Source organism: Doryrhamphus excisus, linkage group LG5 (genome assembly GCF_037039965.1).
Source record: "Doryrhamphus excisus strain RoL-2023G ecotype Guam linkage group LG5, RoL_Dexc_Guam_v1.1, whole genome shotgun sequence".
In the NCBI taxonomy this organism is placed as follows: domain Eukaryota; kingdom Metazoa; phylum Chordata; class Actinopteri; order Syngnathiformes; family Syngnathidae; genus Doryrhamphus; species Doryrhamphus excisus.
In genome coordinates, this window is record NC_136361.1 from 9,783,358 (window position 1) to 9,807,134 (window position 23,777).

The 23,777-nt window shown below is 41.0% G+C and overlaps 1 protein-coding gene across 2 annotated transcripts; it reads right to left on the reverse strand.

Moving 5' to 3' along the window:
- Positions 1–20,906: 20,906 nt before the first annotated feature.
- Positions 20,907–23,073, reverse strand: arl4aa (ADP-ribosylation factor-like 4aa). 2 transcript variants are annotated; one of them, XM_058054078.2, is made up of 2 exons: positions 22,871–23,073; positions 20,907–22,011 (listed from the first exon to the last, which is right to left on the reverse strand). In XM_058054078.2, the coding sequence occupies exon 2, from the start codon at positions 21,927–21,929 to the stop codon at positions 21,327–21,329; it is 603 nt and encodes a 200-aa protein (XP_057910061.1). In that variant the 5' UTR covers positions 21,930–22,011; positions 22,871–23,073; the 3' UTR covers positions 20,907–21,326. The 2 variants fall into 2 exon arrangements, with proteins under 2 accessions (XP_057910061.1, XP_057910060.1); XM_058054077.2 differs by having other exon boundaries at positions 22,875–23,072.
- Between the last annotated feature and the right edge of the window lie 704 nt (positions 23,074–23,777).

A 23,777-nucleotide genomic window follows, 5' to 3' on the forward strand; every position in this document is an offset into this window, starting at 1 on the left:
ATTTGAAGTAAAATTTAGTCAAAATGGGTGTCATCGTCCTCTTACAGATTGCAAAATTAAAAGAGAAATATCTGATTTTGTAGTCTTATTTACAGCAATTTTATTTTAATGTATGCGTTATTGCATACCTGCAGTTGTCATTTTCCTCCTTGTTTCTTTAATAAAATGCATGAATAAATGACTCTAAAATGCATTTTAAAATATATACGTTTATTTATATACGTTTTAAAAGACGTATATATTCAAGAATAACGTCCATTAAATCCTTTTGAAAATAAAAGAGGATTGGGATTCTTTTTTCTATGCATTACATGCATTACACAGGAAACAGTAACTTAAATGTAATTGTATGTATTGTATTGTATTAAATATATATATTTTTTCCTGTTTTTCCATTTTATTTCGAAACACAAGCCGAGGGCTGCAAATGGCCCTTTGTCGTTTTCCCTCAGTCTTTTCATTGTGCCTTACTTAAACAAGCAACAATGTTTTTCATTGACAATAATAATAAAATGTGTAGCAAGTAAAACTTGAGTCAGAGCAATATTTGTGTTGTCCACCAGAGGGCAGCAGATAACAGTATGTTAATATGTGCTGGAAACAACGCTCGCCTGCTAAAACCTTTTTCAGGTTTTAAAAACCTTAAAGTTAATCATTGACATTAACATTTTATAAAGCTTCATTTGAGTTTTTTTTTATTTTTGTGCCTTGTTTTTGTTGGAGATATCGTAAAATATTGGCGGGCAGGAGCAAATTGTTTATTCAACGCTCATACTGTGTTATATGAATTGCTAAATGATAGTAAGTTAGCACACTGTCCCAAGGTTAACTCTGCATTACAGGCTGTTATTCCCCTGTGTATTCAAGAAGTCAGTGATAAAAACCCACTCTTCCCAGTTCTCCCATTAGAATAATTCCCCTGGGGAGCCGCCATGCAGTTGTTGCATGAATGCATGTGCTATAATTGGCCCATTAAGGATTCCTACACACTGTGGCGCTGTTGACTTTGCCACGTTTGATCCCCCAGCGCATTCTTTTCAAAGGTTAGCTGCTAAATTAAATGCTAAAGTCCTGCAGCCTCACACAAGCTTCCAAATAGTCATCATCATAATAAATGGGTCCTCTTGCAGGGCTGTAAATTATGCATGAGTGCAACAACTAAATGTTTGGGTGTATGGCCCCCGCTGATATGGAAATTATCGCAGGGAATTGAAACGTGTTCATTTTAGACAAGTTGGATGATGCTTTAAACTGACAAACAAAGCGGCAGCCTATTAAAAGTAATAACCAAAGTGGCCATCAGGCGGCCCTGCGCAGTACCTCTCGCTATTGATGGCAAAACTACTATGTAGTACTATTTGTAGTAGTATAGGTGGAGGCAGATGTTAACTTACCCTGATGTTGTTGATGTCTGCTTTGCTGCAGCACTGCAGCACTCGGTGTCCTCTTGGATAAAATACCTATCCTTACCAGGAGGTAACTACCTTAGCATTCTTGTTAGCATAGCTCTCTCTGACGGATAAAATACCTATCCTTACCAGGAGGTAACTACCTTAGCATTCTTGTTAGCATAGCTCTCTCTGACGGATGAAATACCTATCCTTACCAGGAGGTAACTACCTTAGCATTCTTGTTAGCATAGCTCTCTCTGACGGATGAAATACCTATCCTTACCAGGAGGTAATTACCTGAGCATTCTTGTTAGCATAGCTCTCTCTGACGGATAAAATACCTATCCTTACCAGGAGGTAATTACCTGAGCATTCTTGTTAGCATAGCTCTCTCTGACGGATAAAATACCTATCCTTACCAGGAGGTAATTACCTGAGCATTCTTGTTAGCATAGCTCTCTCTGACTGATGCCTTCAAAGCAGCACGGTAGTGCTAGCGTTTTCAAGACTATTTTTTGTACAGTGGAATCTCGGTTAGTGTAATTCATCTCTTTCAGAAAGCCTAAAATGTTCTCACAAAACACACTTTTATTGGTTTTATAATTATAATTTTACATGCAGGAAACAATTCTAAATGCATATGTGAGTGATGAATGAGCAATTAAAGTTACCTTTACCTGATTGTTGACAGGACACAAACAGGAAGGTAAATAAAGGTGAAAGTATCCTTCAGTGTTCGTTTATCCTATCATTCATCATTTAAATGCATTTAAATTTGTTTCATGCATGTAAAACTATTTTAAAAAACGTGTTTTGTGTTAACATTTTTGAGCAAATTAGCGAAGAACTCCAAAGAGTCAACTACTGATGACATCATAGACGGGCGACAGAGCTGGCTGTTTACTTCCTGTTCTTCTAACAAGGAACAAGTAGAAAGAATGCAGACGGCCACAGTGTGTTATTAAGGCAACAAGACCCAAGCCCTAACTGTACACAAACAGGACAAATTTGGGCTTAAATTTTTATGCTAACTGGGGTTCCACTCTGAGCTGAAGAAACATGTTCTTCATGAGTAATTCATTCCTTCCTGGTAGTTACCTTTTATTATTGTGTCCAAGGTGGAGTTTGGGGGCCATTTGCTACACGTGGCTCGTTTTATTTATATACCCACCGAATGATGTTGTTGCAATATTTTTAATTTACAGTATGCAGCTAGCAACAGACAAAGTTTGGACACCCCTGATGTACAACATTTTAGTGTTGCTAATTGTCATGCAAGTGAAAAAATAAGTGATGCTGTTATTGTTGTTAATCCTAACACAAACAATACAACCTTGACTTTTTTAAGAAGTATTACCTGCTTTTCAGGTTTCTGTTGCACACCTCCAAAAAAAAGCAGAGACACAAACACACAACATTTGCAATAAAAATTGAATGTTGCCATGCATTGATTAGTTCCAGTTGCAAAAAACGTGTCCTTTTCTCTTTAACTCATTCAATCCCAGCCATTTTTCAAAAGCTGCCCCGATTCTCAGTACCGGCCATTTTTTTAGTAATCATCAGTAAGTTTGAACATAAATAAGTTTCAACAAATTATCAGTTCTCAACATAAAAAGCGTGAAAAGATACAATTCAAGCATAACTTTCACTTTGACATAAGTTTTGCCGCATACATTTAGCCAAAATGTCTAAAAAAAAAAAAAAGATGCCACAGCATAAACAACACAAAAATGTTGCTTGACAAAAATATATATTTTTTTACAAATAAGAACATGAACTATTTACAGTTTTGACATTTGCCAGACATTTGCAACTGATCTGTGCATGTGATCAAATTTCTCTTCATTGTGTAACCTCCTTCACACAACACGGTGAGCGGTTGGGTGGGAAAAAAAAGTACAAATGCATCGTTGGTAGCAAATGAGTTAAGAAAGCAGACTTAAACAGTATATTAATAACATAATCGAAAAATGAACACAAACATTCATTTTCTACCACTTATCCTCACAAGGGTCGCAGGGGTGCTGGAGCCTATCCCAGCTGTCTTCGGGAGAGAGGCAGGGTACACCGTGGACTGGTGGCCAGCCAATCACAGGGCACATACATATAGACAAACAACCATTCACACTCACACAACCAGAGTCCCAGTAGAAAACCCACGGGGAGAACATGCAAACTCCACACAAAGCTGGCCGAGGGTGGAATTGAACCCGGGTCTCCTAGCTGTGAAGCCTGCGTGCTAACCACTCGAGCACCGTGCAGCCATGTACACAAACATTTGCAATAAAAATTACTTTTGCCATGCATTGATTCATTCCAGCTGCAAAAACACTGTTCTTTTCTCTTTAATTACCATTGTTCACTCGCTACTCTGGAGGCTAACAAGCTGAATAGTCGTTGCACACATAGTTGATGCGCCCAACCTATGGGTGTCCACTACTACTGGTCACAACTTTTGGAATAGTCCAAATTCTCTGGAAGAAAAAGCAACATTTTGAAGTGCTAAAATGCTCAGTCTCACTTCCATTGTTAATTCCCCTTTTTCTTGCCATTTTTGTAGTAACAAAAAAACAACTTTCTCCTGTACAATGCTGTTCAACTGATATTCATGAGGGTATTTTATGCAGACAGAGGAGATAGTAAATAGTGTAGAACTTGGAACACCTGTAGGAATGAGTGGCACCAACTGCCATGGCTTGGTCAACCTCCATTTCTGCAACATCTTTAAATTGTTGAAAATTCTTGAACCAGGCCTTTTTCATTGCTGAAAGTAGCATTTCTTCCCCTTATCATCTCTAAAAGAACACAAAATAACTTAACCTTGTTTTTGTCGGTATTATGGGTCCTTGGTCAACTTTTGGACCACATTTTCCTTCGACATTTTAGCATAAATGTCAGACTTCCAGGTTCTCACGGTTCATTGTTAGCAAGATTGACTGTCTCTGTCGTGACACGTGATATGAGAGCACATCATTCATCATCAAACCCACAAAGTGCTTGAGCTGTGTGCTATTTGGACCTGATCCAGACCCAATCAGAGCCCCAAACTAGCACTTAGACTTGTGGGTTCCATTTATGGTCTCCCACAAACCTCAGGGGCGCTATGAAATGCTTGCTGTTGATTGGCTGTGGCAGATTCTCACTTTCATTATATGGAGGCTCCATTTACAGTGTTTGTATTACACTACACATTACCTTGACTTTATGTAGACCAAACTTAGTGGTGCCAGACACAGTATGGCGCGCACACACACACACACAGACACACACACCGTCATCCTCCCAGGGAATGCGGTCACGGATGAGCTTCTCACGGCTCAGGATTTACAGTTAAACCAATTAGCGTTGAGGAAAGATTAGCCTGAGAGTCACACAAGCACGACGACGAGCTACCTCTGTGTTTGAAAAATGATAACAACCACTCACAGATTGTCCCGTAAGAGGATGTGTCACTTTTATCTTTGTGTGAGTGTGTGTTTTTTTAATCTAATCTGTTGCTGTTGGTTGCTTTGTTGGAATTAGCAGGAAAGTCATGTGAAGCGTGACGCTCACATGACTCGGATTGAACACACACACACACACACACACACTACATGAAATCTATCTTGCAGAGCTGACATGAACACCAAGTTTTGTCACGGTCAATTGGTTCCACACCGTGATCGGTGAATTCAAAAGTAGAATTTTGTATTCATAAATGGGATATTTTTTGGAGTTAGAGTATAGACAACCTGTTTATGACCTTCTAAATATGCTTTTTTAACATTATTAGCGCCCTCTAGACATGAAATAACACCCCTAAAGTCACCCTTGCATGCCTGTTACCCGATATTGTCACCATAATAAGAGAAACATTAAGAACATGACAAACTTTGAATTGGAAGAATAAGCTGGCATTCACAAATCAGTGAAGTTGAGGCGGCTGCAAACGGTTGCCAGTAATGGAGGTGCTTGCTGGGAGTAATTACAACCTTGGAGCATCTAGTGTGTGTTTGTGTGTTTGCATAGTGACATCATGCCTGCTTATCAAGTGAGGTGTGTTAGCAGTGTGGGTGTAGCAGCACACATTCCTGCTCAGGAACACGCTGGCCTTTATTTATCTGCTCTTTCCACGCCATACTTTTAAAAGGCCCTTATTATGCTGGAATATTTTTCAACAATTTGTAATGAGTGTCAGAGGTACACAGTGTTGGCGTATTATCCAAAATCTTGCCTTGATGCTGGAATTTAGATTCCATAACAGTGCTCTTAGGAAGTCGACATTTCATTTGATTCATATTGGTCCCCCCAGGGGGGTCGGGGTGGACATGAGGGCAACAAATGTAGATATGCCAAGAAGTTATTATATACAGTATAAGAAAATGGCATCTGAGCTTTGTGATATAGGTGGAAAAGTGTATTATTAGTATGCACAATGCTCTTGTTACCCCATTTGTTTTTTATTTTCCAAATATTTCAACTTTCTGCATGAATAGTCTTTGTCAAAAAATTATTGATATTTATAATATTTGGATTTTATTTCCATAATATAACAAGTAATCCAACCTAATTATCTTGTTTGTTTCTCCTAATATTATGAGTTAAATAATTCTACCAAATTAAAACTTCCCTCATAAAATGATGAATTTATTCTCTTAATATTTGGACTTTATTTACAAAAAATGACATCTGCTTTTTCATTTCTGCTGTTGTTTTTTTTACGTTCCTATGTTCCTACTATTTTCCCACTTTTGTCACATCCAGGCTTGCGAGCTTGCTTGCGACCCCAGGATGCAGAGAGCAGGACCAAAATGCAGGTAAAAGGAATTTAATGGTACTTGAGCAATGCAGACATCAACTACCAGGCAAAAGGCAAACCAAACACAATGAAGCCACAAACTAAAGAGCACACACCTGAACTAAATAGGGAGTATGAAATTAGAAGTACTTTCAAAAATAAGGGCATGGAAACCGGAACAGAGGCAAAGAAGGAAACTAAAGGAGCTGTCACGAGAGGGTTACTTTTCCCATAATATTTAATTTAACTTTATGTTAATAACATTGAGCTTTTCCCACAATCGAATTTTCCAAAAATCACAACCTTATTTCTTGTTTTGTTTGTTTTGCATACTTGGGACTTTGAAAAAAAATACGTCTTTTTCTTTAATATTTCAAGTCTATTCTACTAAAATGACATTATTTTGCCTCCTAATGTAACAATGCGTTTCTTGTAAAATGACGACTTTTTAGATTAGATTTTTTTTTCAAATCTGCTGATTTTTTTCCATTTCTTTTTTTTTTTTTAAGTTTTCTTGTTAAATCATATTTTTATATTGTGCCTGCATTTAGGAGTGAGATGGGAGGATAGCGTGAGCTAAAGTGCTAACATGATACATGGATTTTAACTGTGTCATGCCTGTCACCTTCTACCCCTCCTTCGCCTCCTGCCTGATTGTGCTCAGGTGTTCCTCATCACCTGATTACCTGCTTCCTATTTATTCCCTCTGGTTCCTCCTAGTAGTTGCAAGTTTGTTGTACTCCCATGTTATGTTCTAGCACTCGTCATTGTTCCCTCGCCTGTTTTTTTCCTTTACCCTTGTCTGTTTTTGGACACCTTTGCCTTATTGGACTGACTTCTAGTGTACCGACCTTCACTCACATGTGGAACGTTACCTTGTGTGGTGCCTGCCAATTCTGCCTTTGGGTCCTCCTTCCCACGTCTCGTCACGACAAACAGCAACCTTGTGCTAGGTTAGTATATCCGCTGAAGAAACCCAACGTGATGAAACTTACCTATGTCCAGCTGACTGGCAGAGCTTTGTTTTAAGATGTGTAGCGAGGCCCGCACCTATTCTCCAAAAATTAGAACCAGCAAGTGAGGGAAATGAGGGACACAATCATCATTAAAAAGTCACTTTTGTATAATTGTATATAATCCAATATGTTGAGAGCTTTTCAGTTATCAAACCAGCGATCCTCCAGTTGCGAGACAGCCGCTGTGTGACAGGAAGAGACGATGATCAAAGTCTGCTGTCATCTCTGGTAGAACACGTTGAGCGTTGGTGAAATAGCTCTCAAAGCGTGTGATTGAACAGGAAATGAACAGGGTGCCGACCGCCTCAATAATTCAGCCTCTCATTTCTGGGCGACCGCTCGCCATCAGTCAGCGAGCCGAGTGAGGTGGAGGTGGGGGAGTGGGGGGGATCGCCACATGTTAATGTCTGCTGCGTGAGGTCCACGTGCTTGCAGCTCAGCACTCCAACCACAAGTGTGTTAGCATCTTCATTAGAATGCAAGTGGGCCTGCACACCCCACCCTCACCCCCCTGTCCCTTTGTTTGGGTTGGAGCTGTGCTGGACTTCATTTGCCTCATTGCTGTCTCAACTGGGACATCACAGCTCAATAGCCGGGGCTTGACCCATTTGTGTGTGTGTGGGCGGGGGGGGGATACTAGTATTTGGGCTATGACCCCCTCCCTGCTGAGTGATGAGACAGCTGAGGGGACCAGCCCAATTTTGTCACTCTCCATGCTGCCAAAATAGAATAAGCACGCCCATTCAGGCATTTGCACCTTCTCATGCTAACAGGCTACATTTAATGCACATAGAATATCTAATATAACCTCAATGCTAATCACAAGCACAGAAGAGGAAGAAAAATCTAAAAAAAACGGCATGAACGTAGACCACGACTGTGTATACAAGTTGGCATTTACAAGACATGTCCCAAAGTCAATTTCAAAGAACAAACAAACAAAAACAACTTTGCATGTACAGGAAAATAACAGTAAGTAAACCATTAACTGCATCTGTTATTAATAAGCCAAATTAAACATGCAATTGGCGTAATTTTATGTCCGCATACAATTATTTGACCATTATTTGTTTTTTAATATTAAAGACAAATATCATTCACTAAAAGATGAAGAATCCAAGTGACCTTCCATGGGTCCTCAGCATGCTGACACACTTCCTTACTTTGACTGACAACTCCTGTCTTTTTCAACCTCTGGTCTCACTTTGTCATTTTCTTTCCTCCGCGGGAACTGTAAAGTTCCTCTTACCATATCCAAAGTGTCTTACAGCGTGACGTGCCACAGCAGCACACCTCACATAATCAATCAAAAGCAGGTAATATGATATATTACCGTGGTCGTATTGTGCTCATGCAGCATCCTGTCCATGTCCGAGCATATCGGCAACAATAGCAGTCTCCTTCCCGCCTGCAGCACACATGATTTGCAGCTGCAAAAACACTTCCTGTAGCACCAGGATGCACCTGCTACGAAATAGCCAATATGTTACTTTGTGGCAGAATCTGGACATCTAGTAGAAGACAAGAAGCTTATTGCACACCATATTGCAAGCAGTTGTACACATAAAATGCTTTGATGAAATGATTCCATCCTGAACGATTGTACTGCTCTGACGTTCTCTGTCAACTCCAAACCAACAGAGGGCAGCATACTCTTAGCTCCACAATCAAATGATAAAATGACATAGCTTAGCTTTTTTGGTACGCTCATGTTAACATGCTAGCAACGCTAACATGCTGAAGTTGGCATGCTGACATCGAGCATGATAATGTTTACCGATGAAAATGACTAAAAATACTGCTATGCTAATATTATCATGTTAACATGCTAACATTACCATGATCGTGATAAATGTAGACCCATGAACTACTATACTAACATTAGCATACTAGACCCACACACGCACACACACACACAATCACACAATCACACACAGTAGGGAGACATGGCATGGCACTGAGGAACAAGGAGACGCCACCTTTGGGGCCGTCCACACTAGGAGGAGCTGCAGGCCGTGCCATCGGAGGACCAGTACCCGGGCCCCCCGACTCCGATAGACGGGCGGAAAGGGAGGAACCCCCAGCCGGCCGTGTCGAAGGGACCCAAGGATGGCACCCCCTCAGCAGACCCGAACAGCCCCCAGTGTGGAGGACCCCCCCTGAGGAAACACTGGAGTTAGAAGCTAAAGACTAAGAGCATAAAATAGGACTAAAAGATAAAACATAACACTGGAGTTAAAAGCTTAAAACCAAGAGCAAAAAATATGACTAAAAAGATAAAACCAAAACACTGGAGTTAAAAGCTGAAGACTAAGAGCATAAAATCAGACTAAAAAGATAAAAACATAAGAAAAGCTTAAAAATATTAGTTAAAAGCCTGATTAAAAAGGTGTGTCTTTAATCTTCTTTTAAAAATATCAACAGTCTCCGCAGTCCTGAGGCTCTCCGGCAGGCTGTTCCACAGGTGGGGGCCATAGTGGCTAAATGCTACCTCACCGTGGGTTTTTGTTCTGGGTTTTGGTATAGCTAAAAGGCCAGTGCCGGAGGACCGCAGGGTCCGTGGGGGTTGATATGGTAAAAGCAGATCAGATAAATACGAAGGGGCAAAGCCGTTAAGACATTTAAAAACCAGTAAGAGAATCTTAAAATCCATCCTGAAGCGGACGGGGAGCCAATGCAGCGACTTTAAAACCGGTGTAATGTGCCCCCGCCCTCTGGTCCTCGTCAGCACACGTGCGGCTGAGTTCTGTAATAATTGAATATTTAAAATACTTTTTTTGGTCCAGAGAGCAGGGCATTACAGTAATCTAAAGGACAGGATATAAAAGCATGCATTAGCACCTCCGTACTGGCCTGAGAGAGAAACGGGCGGACTCTGGCTATGTTCTTAAGGTGATAAAAACCTATTTTTGTTATATTTTTGATATGTGGGATAAAAGTTAGCTCAGAGTCAAAAATCACGCCCAAATTTTTAACAGAGTCGGCTGGTTTAAGATCCTGTAGTTTTGGTAAAAGTTTCTCTCTCTGGCCTTCAGGACCTAGAACTAAAACCTCAGTTTTGTCCTGGTTGAGCTGCAGGAAATTCTCTGCCATCCATGACTTGACGTCTACAAGGCAGTTAAAAAGGGCATCAAGTGGCCCTGAGTCATCAGGAGACACGGCGATGTATAGCTGCGTATCGTCAGCATAACTATGGAAACTGATGCCGTGCTTCCTGATGACGTCCCCAAGGGGAAGCATGTAAAGATTATAAAGGAGTGGACCTAAGATTGAGCCTTGAGGAACCCCACATTCAATTTCATGGGTTCCTGAGGAACATGTATCCATACTTACATAAAATCATCGGTCTGTGAGATAAGAACAAAACCAGTTAAGAACAGTACCTGAGAGGCCGGCCAGGTGTCTAAGTCTATTTAATAAAATGTGATGGTCCACTGTATCAAAAGCAGAGCTTAGATCCAGTAGAACCAACACTGTAAGCTTTTTGTTATCTAAATTCCACCTGATGTCGTTTAAAATCTTTGAAAGTGCTGTCTCGGTATTGTGGATCCTCCTAAAGCCAGACTGATGTTTCTCTAAAATGCTATTTCCGTTTAAAAAGTCATTAAGTTGGTAAAAAAAACAGTTTTTCTAAAATTTTACTTAAAAACGGCAAGTTGGATACGGGTCGGTAATTATTAAGATTGTTGGGGTCTAAATTGCTCTTCTTCAGAAGGGGCTTCACCACCGCCGTTTTAAAGTCTGTGGGAAAGACGCCCGTCTGAAGAGAGTAATTGAAGATGTTTAAAAACTGCTCCTCAAAGAATTATATCATTAATGGCTTATTTACTATTATTATGTTTACATATTGGGTAATAGGAGTGTAAAAGTGACTATAGGGGTGTTATTTCATGTTTAGAGGGCTCTAATAAAATGCCTATTTAGAAGGCTGTAAAAAGGTCTTCGATGCTCTCACTATGAAAATATTCCATTATAAGTAAGGAATCCGACTTTGCGGAATTCACTTATCACAGTTCGGATCTAGAACCAATTAACTGTGATAAATGAGGGATGACTTTAAATCCTATCAAAATCTTATTGGTGGTGAGCCCAAACTAGTAAATGGACAACTGTAAATGGCTAACCTTTTCCCTGTGCTCTAATGGAACTTGTGTTTTCTGTTCTCTTCTGTTTCCTTCCATTCAAGTTTTTTTCTCCAGCGTCAGCGTCCGAGAGAAGTGTTGAAAATACCAGCTAGAAGAAAAAAAAACTTGCTCTTAAAACAGCCTGATGGACGCTCTTGGAGCTGACAGCAAATAAATGTCAAATTCACGCAAATTGCTGATCTTATTTTGAACGAGGCCTAACTTGTGTGTGTGTTGGAGGTTTTTTGAGGCAGGTGAAGGTGACTTTTTTTGGGGGGGTCTTTCAGTCTTGAGTGAGCCAGGAGGCTCCGCTGGTGCATATCAAACGCTGGCAGACACAAAGACTCGTTGTGCTTCTTTCAGGGTCTGGAAGATGGATTACAAATGAGGCTCCAATGCGTCACGTTTGGGAACTCTGGGAAGCTTCTCTCTGTTAACACACGGAGGGGAAAAAGGCCTATGTCTCATCTTTGCTTCCTGCAAGTAAAGCCTCCATCTTTCCAGTAACTCACAATATACTCTATGGACTATATTGAAAAGAACACTCATGTATCACAATCCGTCAGTCAACTGTTTCAGTTGGTCACAAGTTAATGTCCATTTAAGGCAAACAACACAATTGTAAAAGATGTCGTATAGACAAATCATTTTAAGTTAAATTAGTGCGATATTTTGAACATACTTGTACGTACATACATACATACATACAAGCATGAAATAATCATGTAGTGTAGTCAGGTAGTCAGCCTGTTCAACGTCCACTTCTGAGGAGGACCAAGCTCTTGTACTTTCATTATGTGGATTTAAGACTCTGGCAGTCAAAGGAGAAGAACCTGAGACCCCTCCCTCCTCCTGTCGCACCCCGGGAACTTTTAAGTGCATCTGGTTCTCATAGAAACCCCGCACAGAATGTTCTGCCTGTCACGATGGAAGTGATACAGGAAGACCTGTCGAGGCTTTGATTAGATAGTGTCACAATCTGGGGGGGTTCAGACATCCCCTTGAGGAGGCTGTACAAAGTGCAGCCAGCCCCCACCCCCTCAGTGGTGATGCGAACAGATTAGTTTGAAACTGTCTGAAAATGTTTCATTCAAAATGAATGAAAGGGAGACGAGACGTAAGATGCACGCCAGGCCACTAATTGACAGTGTCACTTTGTAAAATAACCCCAGCTGCTTTCTGTATCCTCTGTTTTACATCCTGTTTATTGACAGGGGACCTATTATGCTCATTTTCAGCCCTTTGTTTTGAGGTGCGGACTCCTATAGAGCAGCTACACACAATAACCAGCACATAAAGCTTCATAGTTCTTCCAGAATCTGCACCTATTCAGCTGTATTTCTTTGGATTTCATGGTTCCTGCAAAAATGGTCTATTTTAATATATTCCACCCATGGCCCGTCTCCTGTTTATTGTGTGCATTCTAAGTAGGTAAGTAAAAGATTAAAATTCACAAATTAAGATAATGAGAAAACTACACAACCAAAATGTTTGGAGACACTTTCCAGTGTCTCCGCTTTCCATTTGCAGTCCAGTGATGTTTTTTTTTTATTAACCGGTAACACTTTTGAAAAATATAATTTAAAACAAAAAGAAAAAAAACAAAAAAATGGGAAAACATGTGTAATCTAATGAGAAAAAAATCATACTTTTTTGAGAATAACGTAATATCCTGAGGAAAAATAAATCTTAGTAGTATTAAGTTGAAATATTGAAGAAAATATGTCGTAATACAGTATTCCCTTGTTTATCAAGAGAGAGAGGTTCCCAAAATAGTCACAAAATATATATAATATATAAAATTTTTTTACAATTGTTCTTTATGTTTTAAGGCTGCAAAACGGCTCACTTTCAGGCATGCCCACCCTGCTGTGAGTCCAGATAGTTGCTGAACCCGGGATAGGAGTTGATAATAAACAGCGATTTGTCATTATTTCAAGACGTCTCTCAATGGTCAGTAGCTTTACCATTTTTGCGTTAATGTCTAATCGGTAACGTCTAATGTGGTCAATGACTTCTGATATATATAAATGTATAAATATAAATAATACAAAAGATATAAATAAATGTAGCCTTCCCTTACACCTGAAGAAACACTAGCATAGCATTGCTAACACCGTAAACAGAGAAGCAGGGCTTGTGGGAGGGGAGAGAGTGTATCTGGCCTACAGCGCATGCCCTTATAAGGAAGCCCGGCAATCTGTGACATCACAAACCACCAGTGTGAGACCACCCTCTGAAACCTAGTGGTCAGGGCCATACCAAACCGTTTTCACTTCCAAGTGCACAAATCTCATTATGTGAAACTTTGGCGTGGTTTAGCATGAGAATACAACATTCTAACTACATTTATAGATCAGAAAAGTGGAAAAAGTTGTCATTTTTGCAAAATTAGGTAGGGGAAAAGTTGTAATATTGAGGGAATAAAGTCAAAATATTTTTGGAAGAAAATAACAATATGAGAGTGTTTTCTTTAAATATTTACAAAGTTTAAATATTTGGAAAAATATATTTTTTAAAAACAACACCAGCAGCAAAAAAGGAAAAGAGCAAAGTTGATACTAATAACAAGATTCTGACCTATATCACAAAGGTTATTTCCTGAAGTATACTATATATAACTTTTGGAATGAATGAAGGAAGTCAATCAGTCGCACTGGAAAAACAAGTTTCAAGTTCAAAGTGTAAGCTCATACTGTGCCCTACATGTCATGCTGTACATACGCTCAGATGCTGCAAGAGCAGCTTCAACATGTCTGCCATCATGCTGCCCCTCATTACTGTGGAAATCAAGACAGATTGAACGCTTCTGGTCGGCGACTCTGGGTTGTTAATCATTCTTAAACATCAATAATACCCCCCCCCTCTCTCTCTCTTCATCCCAGCCCAAAAGAGGCCCAGTTGATTATTCGGCAATGCCATTTTTGGCATTAATGAACTCCTCTGCTGTGTTTAAACAGCCCCTGAGCGTGTTATTGCCAACGTGGGTTGAGTCATGCTGAGGAGGTCACATGAAGAGAGGGAAAACACACACCTCGCATTGAGAGGTGTGCAGATTAGATTACAATCCAGTGTGAGTCCCATAAGAACAATTGGATTTAGTCTAATGGGGATGTGTCACTGACAGCAGCGCTACACTTATTTCACCAACTTTTTGATTTCTTCTTATTCAGCAAAACATTAGACACATTAAAAGTGCCATATTATAATGTTTTTCAAGGCAGAGGTGTCCACAGTGCTGCCAGGGGGCCATTTGCAGCCCGCAGTATTGTTTTTTTTTTTTTATTGATCCATAGCACACTTCAAAAATATAATTTCTCAAGAAATCTAAAAAAAAAAAAAAATGGAAAAATCAGTAGTATAAGAAAAGTCAAAATTGTTGTAAACGAGTTGTAATTTTACTAGAATAAGGAAAAATAGTCATTTTAGAAGCATAAACTATTTTACATAAATTTTAGTTTTTTTAAGTCGTAGTATGAAAAGGGATTAAGAAAAGTTATGTTAATGAAAGTTGTGTAAAAAATAATTTCAAAAAACAGCAGAAATGAAAAAAGCTGTAATATTGCAAAAATAAATTCAAATTTTTAAGAGAGAAAAATGTCACAATTTTATGAGAATATTGTGAAATATTAATATTAATTAATTAATATTATTACCGTATATTTTTTAAGACGTGATATTATAAGAAACAAAATAAGGTTGTAATCTTTTGAAAATTAGGTGGTGGTAAAAGTTATAATATTATGGGAATAAAGTCAAAATATTATCAGAGTAAAGTCATAATATTAAGAAAAGAAGACCATGTTGTACCATGTTGTCTGTAGCTTTAAGGGACGGGAGGACACAAACTTTAGCAACAGTCGCATGGCTATGTGATTTTAAAGTGCTAACATGACATTTTAAGATCATGCTAGGTTAGCCTATTCACTGAAAATAAACAAAATGATCAAACGTCCATGTCGACTGATGGATACTTAGTGAGCTCCAGCCCTTGTAACATCTTTAATAAGTCAGTTTCTGTGAATTAGAACTAGTTTTTACTTGGGAATAGTGCAGTGTTTCAGGTTTCTTTTGATAGTCTCAGCTTTTTTTTTTTTAAACTGTAGGATTCCCAGCATCCTGATGTGCGTTTTAGCATGTTTTAGCACCTTAGCACTTCATATATGAACTCTTTTGTTTGTCACCCTTTGTTTCTTGAAAAGCTCCATTTAAATGTATTTAAGCTGAATGATGCATGTCCACCTATACTGCCGCATGTGATTATGCACTACTATATTCTTTTTAGGCTTCCAATCCTAAATCTCTGCTCTAATGTCGGGGCCTGTCATGTGAAAGGAATGCCGCAACACTGCAGCACCAAAAGAGCCGAAGCCGCCGTAATCCCTCATGGCCAAACAAGACCAGAGACACATTTCACAGGCCTGTGCCTCACAATGGACAGACTGGAGGGGACACGGTTCTTTGTGGACCCCCGGTTTGTGTCTGGACGTGGTTATGGATGTTCATGGGGGTGGAACTGTGTCGCTTGGGGTTCAAGGTTACGACGACGGAGAGAATGAAAAAGTCATTTGTCGGTCATCATCTCGACGTTTAGTCCCGCAGCTGGTGTGAAGCTGAGAAGAACAATCGTCACGGCCACAATGTCCTTTTCACCTTTTCCATGGATAATGGATAAACTAGACAGCAAAAATCATCTATCCACTTTATATGCCGCTTAGCCTCATTGGGGTCGCAGGGTTAGGCCAGAGCCTATCCCAGCTGTCTTTGGGCAAGAGGCGGGGTACACCCTCAACTGGTCGCCAGCCAATCCCAGGGCACATATAGACAAACAACCATTCACACTCACATTCATACCTATGGACAATTTGGAGTCACTAACTGGTGGCCAACATGCTAACCACTCCACCGCGCGGCCCTCTGGAAAATACACCTGATTCATTTATTTTCACTGAAAAAACAACCCCACAACATCCACACAGCACAGTGGAGGGGAGACCACCATGATCTGGGCTGCTTTTTCCTTCAAAGGAACAATGGAGCTTCAGATTGTGCAGGGGCGTCAAAGGGCAACTGGTTATGTGGAAATGTTGAGACCAGATGAGATTTTAACATTGATTTTAAGAAAATATGAATAATACTGAATAATGACATGACGGCTAAGTACTATATCGACCATGTCGCTAAATTGTCCACATGGATGTCTTCTGTGTATGAGGTATGTTATGAAGCAGATGCCTGCGGGTGCTTGAAAGCTGTTTATCCAGGATCTTAAAGTTGCAAAACTGCCCTAGAGTTGGCTCGCATCAACAAAAGCACTACAAATGGATGTTGTGTTTATGGAATATATGGAAGGGGGAGATGATGAACCGGAGGGTGCTGACAACAGAGTCTTGGAGAACCCCAGAAAAAGAGTGATTTCAATTGAACTGGTCTAGGAGCGTTTATGGTAAAAGCAAAATAAGTGACTCGACATGCCAAGCCTGACTCATTTTCAGACTGCGGTGCTTGTACAGGAAGTCACATGACAGAACATCCCGTCCTGTCCAAGAGACTTAACCAGCTGTGTTCTATTTGTCTGTTGTTGATGTTGACACATCTTTGTTACGTCTGCGTGTGGTTTTAGAGGATGCAGTCAGCAGCAGATAAACCAGGAACCACTTCAGCTTGGTCCTCACATTGCTAGGAACCTCACTTGACAGCCCAGTGCAGCCTCCCTCCCCCTTGCAGGTGGTCCTGTTCTCCCCACTTGGAGTGAGGCTGAGGGTGCAATTCACATGCAAATAGGCCACTGGCTTTCAAAAGGATGGGGTGGGGGGGAGAAAAATGAATTCTCGTTGTGATAACTTTGCATAATAAGGCGACTGGGAGGATGCCTGTATTCATGTACACCAGGAGATAAATCTCAGCACAATGACCGTACCCCTGCAGATGAATTTGTGGGAAAAGTGCAATTCTGACTATAATTTGACCAACACGTGTGACATGTAACTTCACATTTCAGTGTCAGTCTAACCCACAGCATAAAGCCCAGTCACGCTCCAGGCGGGTGCAGGATGCTATAAAAAAGCAATAATGGATTTTTTGCTCGGCTGAATGACTCATGAAGACACCGCACTGGGTTTTTTTGTGTTTGTGTGTCTTTGCTTTCGCTTGGAACGCTTCCAATACCGAGCACACAACCTGCAGTGGGCGGGTTAATGGATAGCCCCTGGACAGCAGATCTATTCACATGAGCGTCCCCTCTCTGAGGACGTATGTAGGGCAGATACAGGCCTACATGAAAGACAGAGGCCAGCAAAGAGTCTCGTTTCCACACGGCCACAGGAAACGTGTGAGTGGAGACCTTTTACAGCGTGAAGCGCAGAGGAAAGACAAGCAGGAAAAGTGGAAGCTGGCCTTTTGCTCTTTGGCTTTCCTTTTCCAGTAAACAAGCTGACAAGAGGCACCTGGGCTTCTCCGCACAAAGATGCCATTCATCAAGACAAACATGGCAGTCTGGGAAGGTTTGAATGCAAACCCAGCAGTCGGGAAGTCTCCTGACAGGATTCCCTGTGCTCTGATTGGTCAGGTGAAACATCAAACAAGATGCTGTGGAGACTTGAAAGACAATCAATATGCTATGGTGGATCTGTTGCAGATCTGTTGCAGTTGAATCACGTGGTTACATTCGCACAATCCAACATGTCTGAAAAAGGGGTGCCGCTTATCCTCACTTGGGTCGCGGGTATGCTGGAGCCTATCGCAGCTATGCTTTATTTTGTATTAGGACATTTAATTATTGTTATATGTATATTATTATTATTATTATATTTAATATATTGTTATTGTTGGGTATTTTAACTCCAAAATAACATTATTTTTCCTCATATTATCATGAGTTTATTCTCAGAAAATTGCTATTTTTTTCATTTGAATTATGTTTCTTCCATATTCATACATATTCTCATAGAATTACAGCTTTTTTGTATCTTTTCTGTGTTGTTTCAACTTTCTTATTGCAAATGTTCTACCAATTAGAACTTCTTCTACTAACATTATAACTTTTCCTATCACCTATTTTTCCAAAAATTACAACATTATTTGTTGTTTTTTTTTTATCCTACTACACGTCTTTCTTTAATATCCTGTAAAATTACACAGTTTTGTCATTGGAATACAACTGTTTACTGATTCAAATTATTTTTAGAATGTGGTGTGGACCAATAAAAGAACAGCGGTGGGCCCCGAATGGCCCCCGAATGGCCCCCGGGGCCACACTATGGACACCTGTGATTCACACCAACACTATAAACACAATACCAATAATGATAACCGCTAACTTTGTACATCTCTTATTTTAAACTTTCTTTGTGCACACCTCGGGATAAGAACAACTCAACCAAAGTTGGATTTGACAAACTGTACCTGACATCCCTGCTATTAACAAAACATTACTGGGGGCCGGCCCCGGGCTTTAGGGCAGCTTCTTTGGCTTCCAGGGCATTGTTGTGGTGATGTTGGCGTTTTTTTTTTTCTTTGGCTGGTGGGGTTTTATGGGTTGAGGGTTGATGCTTTTCTTTACTCCTCGCAAAGTAGTTGCAGGAGTGGAGGGGATCCCAAACAATCACACTCACGTGTTTACATAGGAGAAAAGGAGCACTTGATTTGCTCACCTGCTGCACAACTACAGCACAGTACAGGTGATTTGACTCATTGGACCTTTTTCCCCCTTTTTTTAAGTAGTAACGAATTTATTGGTATAGGATCATCATTCCTCATCAGAATAATAATTATTGGTTCGATATTTATTGCTCACCACTCCCTGTGCTTCCTTAAGTGGCATGCTTTCTTGGCAACATCAGATGCTCATTGATGAAGACGGTTGTTCCTCTCAGCTGGCTTCTCTGCTTCAGCAATGCCACCTTGCTTTTGTTGTTGTTGTTGATGAACTTTATGAGGATGTATGGAAATGTTTGTTAAGAGATTGTCGATGTTTATCATGCAAGCTTTTGGCTACGTTATGACTAAACATGTACAGTACATTGTGTGACCTGTGATTCAAGTCAATTGTTCATAAGAACATTCCAAATGGATAATGAAATGAAGCGCTAATTAGCACTCTATTTTTACCCTCCCACCTCCTTTTGCACAGATTCTGCATGCAGAGCCAGCATCAAGGTCACAGCTTTGAAAGTGGAACAGATATTTTTACAGCCCGCATGTTTGCTGCTAGAGCCAACAACTGGCTCTATTTGTAACACAGGGCCAGCTGCTGCACCCTCCAGCTGGGCCTTTGCATCGTTAGCGGAGGGTGTAAACGGTGTTAATAAAGTGAGCTGAAGCTCAGGGAGGCCCCTGGCTCATGCACTGTGCTGCCCAAGCCTGTCCTACCAGGTTTAGCCTGCGGACCGCCCCGACCACATTTCCAAGGAAAGAAGGCAGACATGTCGGTGCTAACCCTCTGCTAGGCACCGCATTCAGGTGATTGGGGTTTCCTAGCTGTCGGCACCTGGCAGTGACTTCTTAATGATGTCCTGCACTCTGCTTGTGGTTGACAGAAACAATAATTGGGTCTGCACTGGTGATGTCATGGTGAAGGAAACTACAAACTCCTCAATGGAATCTGCACACGATGTGACTTGTGTTGACTTTCAAACAGCGGGTGTGTCAAGATAACCGTCTGTTGAAATAATGAACTTCTGGAAGATGTCAATTTTGACATCTTGAGTGTGAGTGTACAGAAGGTAATGCTGCACTAAGCGTCACAGAACAAACTATTACGTGCAATATTCTGGTCATGTGTTGACCAAGGAGAAATGTGGGTTTTCCACATCCAAATTGCTTTTCAAATCACTAAAACCACGTTTGTCCAAAGTGTTGTTAGGCGCCATCGAACACTTAGCTATTGGTGGCTGTACGTAGAGTTTGGGTGAGGATAGAGTGCATCAAATATGGAACAAAAATAGGCTTTCAAAAATTATATATTCTAGCGTCACTGGGTGTGCTTCTTCATTCCCAGCATATCTTGCAGCACTTGTTTTGTAAATAGTGGTAGTTACATGTTAAAGAGGAAATGCACTTTTGGGGGAATTTTGGCCCATCATTCCCAATCCTCATGTTAGCTAGCTCATATTAACTAGTTTTCTTGTGTTATAATGATGGATTGTGAATGATGGGCAAAATAAAAAAAAAAAGTGCTGTTCCTCTTTAAGCGTTAACGTGTTGTCCTCTGTTACTGTTCACCCCTCCCCGACCCACCCAATCAAGTGTTTTTGTTTTAAGCTTTTATGCTTCTGACCACCACTTGGGGGACAGGCCATACAAACACTAAACATTGACGTCATGTAGGGGGACACAAAATAGGTCGGGCCGTGAGTTTGAGACCCCTGCTCAAACCTGAAAGCATGTATCTGCAGAAGCGTCATGGTCAATTATGCAAATTAGACCCAACCCACTGCCACAAATAGACTGCAGTCCTGATCATAAAAACAAGAATGGTCACTAGTGCACTAAATAGTCTTTATTCACAAAAAATGCTCCTACTGCACGTGCCAAACATCAATCCATACAAAAGTCTACAGTGTCCATTCTCATAGACTGTAAACTCTATTGGAAGTGATCATCTAAAGTGCCTTATTAAAGTAAAAAGAGAGCAACCAAACCAATCATAATGCACAATAAAAAATAATACTCTGCTCCCTCGTTGAAAAAAAGAAAAGATGAGTTAGAATACAAGAAAATGCGACTGGATGGTGGCCTCACCCTTCTTTGCTAGTTGGTTAAAATTCTTTTTTGGTTAAAAAAAGCAACCAATGCCCATTAATGAAACCTTCAGATCACAACTTTTAGCACCTTTCCACACCTCAAACCTTCAGAACCAGATCAACACCTGTCTACAACGTTCTCATCTTCATACCGTATTCCTTTCTGCTTCACTTCCTGATGGACCGTATCATCACCAGACAATCCTAACGCTCCAAGACGGCTGTGCTGGATGTGGAAGATGACATCTTCCAGTAACTCAAGTCTCTATTCTCATTTATCTCTTCTTCCTCTGCTGCCGCAACACCTTTCTGTGTTTCAGGATGAGGTCGTAGAGTCTGTCCAGGCCCTCCCTGAGGCCGTCCCCGATGATGGCGCAGGCCGGCTGCAGGTGCCACGGCGTCCCCGGGCTTAGCTCCTTCAGCGCAAGCAGCTTCTCGATCTCCGGCAGTCCCAAAGAGTGTCTCATGTCCTGTTTGTTGGCCACCACCAGCAGCGGCACCCCCTGGTTCTCAGAGGTCTTGGCGATCTTATGGAGCTCCGTCTTGGCCTCCTCCATGCGCTCTGCGTCCACAGAGTCCACCACGAAGATGATGCCGTCCGTGCATCGCGTGTATGACTTCCACAGCGGACGCAGCTTCTCCTGGCCGCCCACGTCCCAAAACTGGAAGGTCACACTTCTGTGGCCACCCAGGGAAACTCGCACCCTCTCAGCATTGAAACCTTTGGTGGGCACCGTGTTGACAAACTCGTTGAACTGGAGCCGGTACAGGACGGTGGTCTTTCCGGCCGAGTCCAGGCCGAGAATGGCGATGTGGAAGGACTGGAAGAACGGGATGCTTGAGAGAAAGCTAGGTTGTTCCGAGAGTCCATTCCCCATCTTTCCTCATGAGGAATAACTCTATTGGATCCAACTTTAATCCTCAAGGTAATTTAGAAGCCAAAATGGCACCAGCGAGAACCTGAAATGAAAAATTGATGATTAATATTGATTAATGATTAAGTAAAGTCTGAGCAAAGTACCATCTGTCGGCACAAACCTAGTCAAAATGATGACAAAGTACAGTAAGTATTGTTTCCCTGATGTACGGAAACTCTACTAGTAACACTAAAGCCACACTGAAAAGGGTTTCAGTTGGTTCCCCGTTCTGCTGTTCAAATTTCTAAACCAGTTTGACTTCATGTACTGTAAATCTTGCATGCCGAGGTTTCCTGCCACATCAACTCCATCTTGTATTGGCAAAAGCAATACACTGCAACACAAAAAATAGTGTTTCCAGCAAAGACACCTGCTAACACATTAGCAAGCAATAGATATTCAAGATACGCACACTTTCACATGCACTACAGGGAAATACTTCATTTGTCATTTAGAATTAGACGGACAGTTGAACCTGTTATGAGTCACTACAAAAAAGACTTACTATAATAACTAAACATGCCAGTCAAAGACAACAGCGTCGATATTATGTAAGCCTGCTGTACTAGTGTCAAAACATTACCAAACTACCATAACAGACCCCGAGTTAGGTACGCCTGTTTTAATACTTTACACGTCCTTAGATTATCCTACTCTGCAAAATGCACATAACCAGGCGAAAAATGTTGCTCACTGTTGTAATCGCATTTTAAATTAATACGGCCACGTATGGTCTTTAATGTTAAAAGGTTGGGGCATATTTGAAGTCACGTTTTGTTTTTCCTCCGTGTACAGTTAGTGTGTGTGTGTGTGTGTGTGTGTGTGTGTGTGTACCTGCAGCAGAGAGCTGACACAAACAAGCTTTATAATTACACGGCACACAGAAGAAAAAAAACGCTTACCTACCTGTCTGAATCCTCCGCAGCGCGAATATACACCAGGTCCTTAGCTCGAAAGGCTTTTCCTTAGATGCTCGACAATGTATCGTATTTCCACAGCCACAAATCTCTCCAGTGAGAGTGAAGCCAGCACACCGCCTGTGAGAGCTCGAAGGTCGGTGTGGATTTGACCAAGCCTCGGCTCAGCAGTCCTGGTTAACGCCCATCTTGACTTGGCTGGTGCCCGCGATTGGTTCTTTTGCGTTTCTCTCTGGACGCTGATTGGTTCAGCTAGCTGTCAAGCACGAATACGCCCGGGAACAAGGATCACCTGTTGCTCTGGCTGGTAGTATCACGTAGGCGTCCCTCCGCTCAGTTCTATCAATATTTGATCTCACTTGAGTCACAAACGGATTCTCTCCGTTTTGTTTGGTGATTAAGATATTTTCAGGACACCACGGACAGGCAGCTACATTTCACAAAGCTATTTTTCAAGGCGGCATTATTACTGTCATCAGTTTCAACAAAATGTCGATCGTCATTTATTCGAAAATGTGAAAAAAACGCACATATTTCCAAACGCGGAAGTACTTCGTTCTAAGTGGAAGCTGGAAGTGACATGATAATTAAGTATCTTGACGTAAAACACATTACATTGGACTGATGTGTGGTTGTGCGACCAGCAACAACTAGCTCGGATTGCCCCTGTGTGTGTGGGGGGGGGCCGCTTGTCCATGCGCGTGTTTGTGTTTAAAATGATTGGCTAACAACCAGGAAGTGCACTGTTCAGCAGCTCGACAGCGCCCTCCCACCCACGCCATGGTAATTGTAAGTACTACAATACTACCTATCACATATACTACAGTACTCCTTGGAATAAAACAATGTATTTTATGTTTTGCTAATGGAAATATGGGATGAACAAAATTAT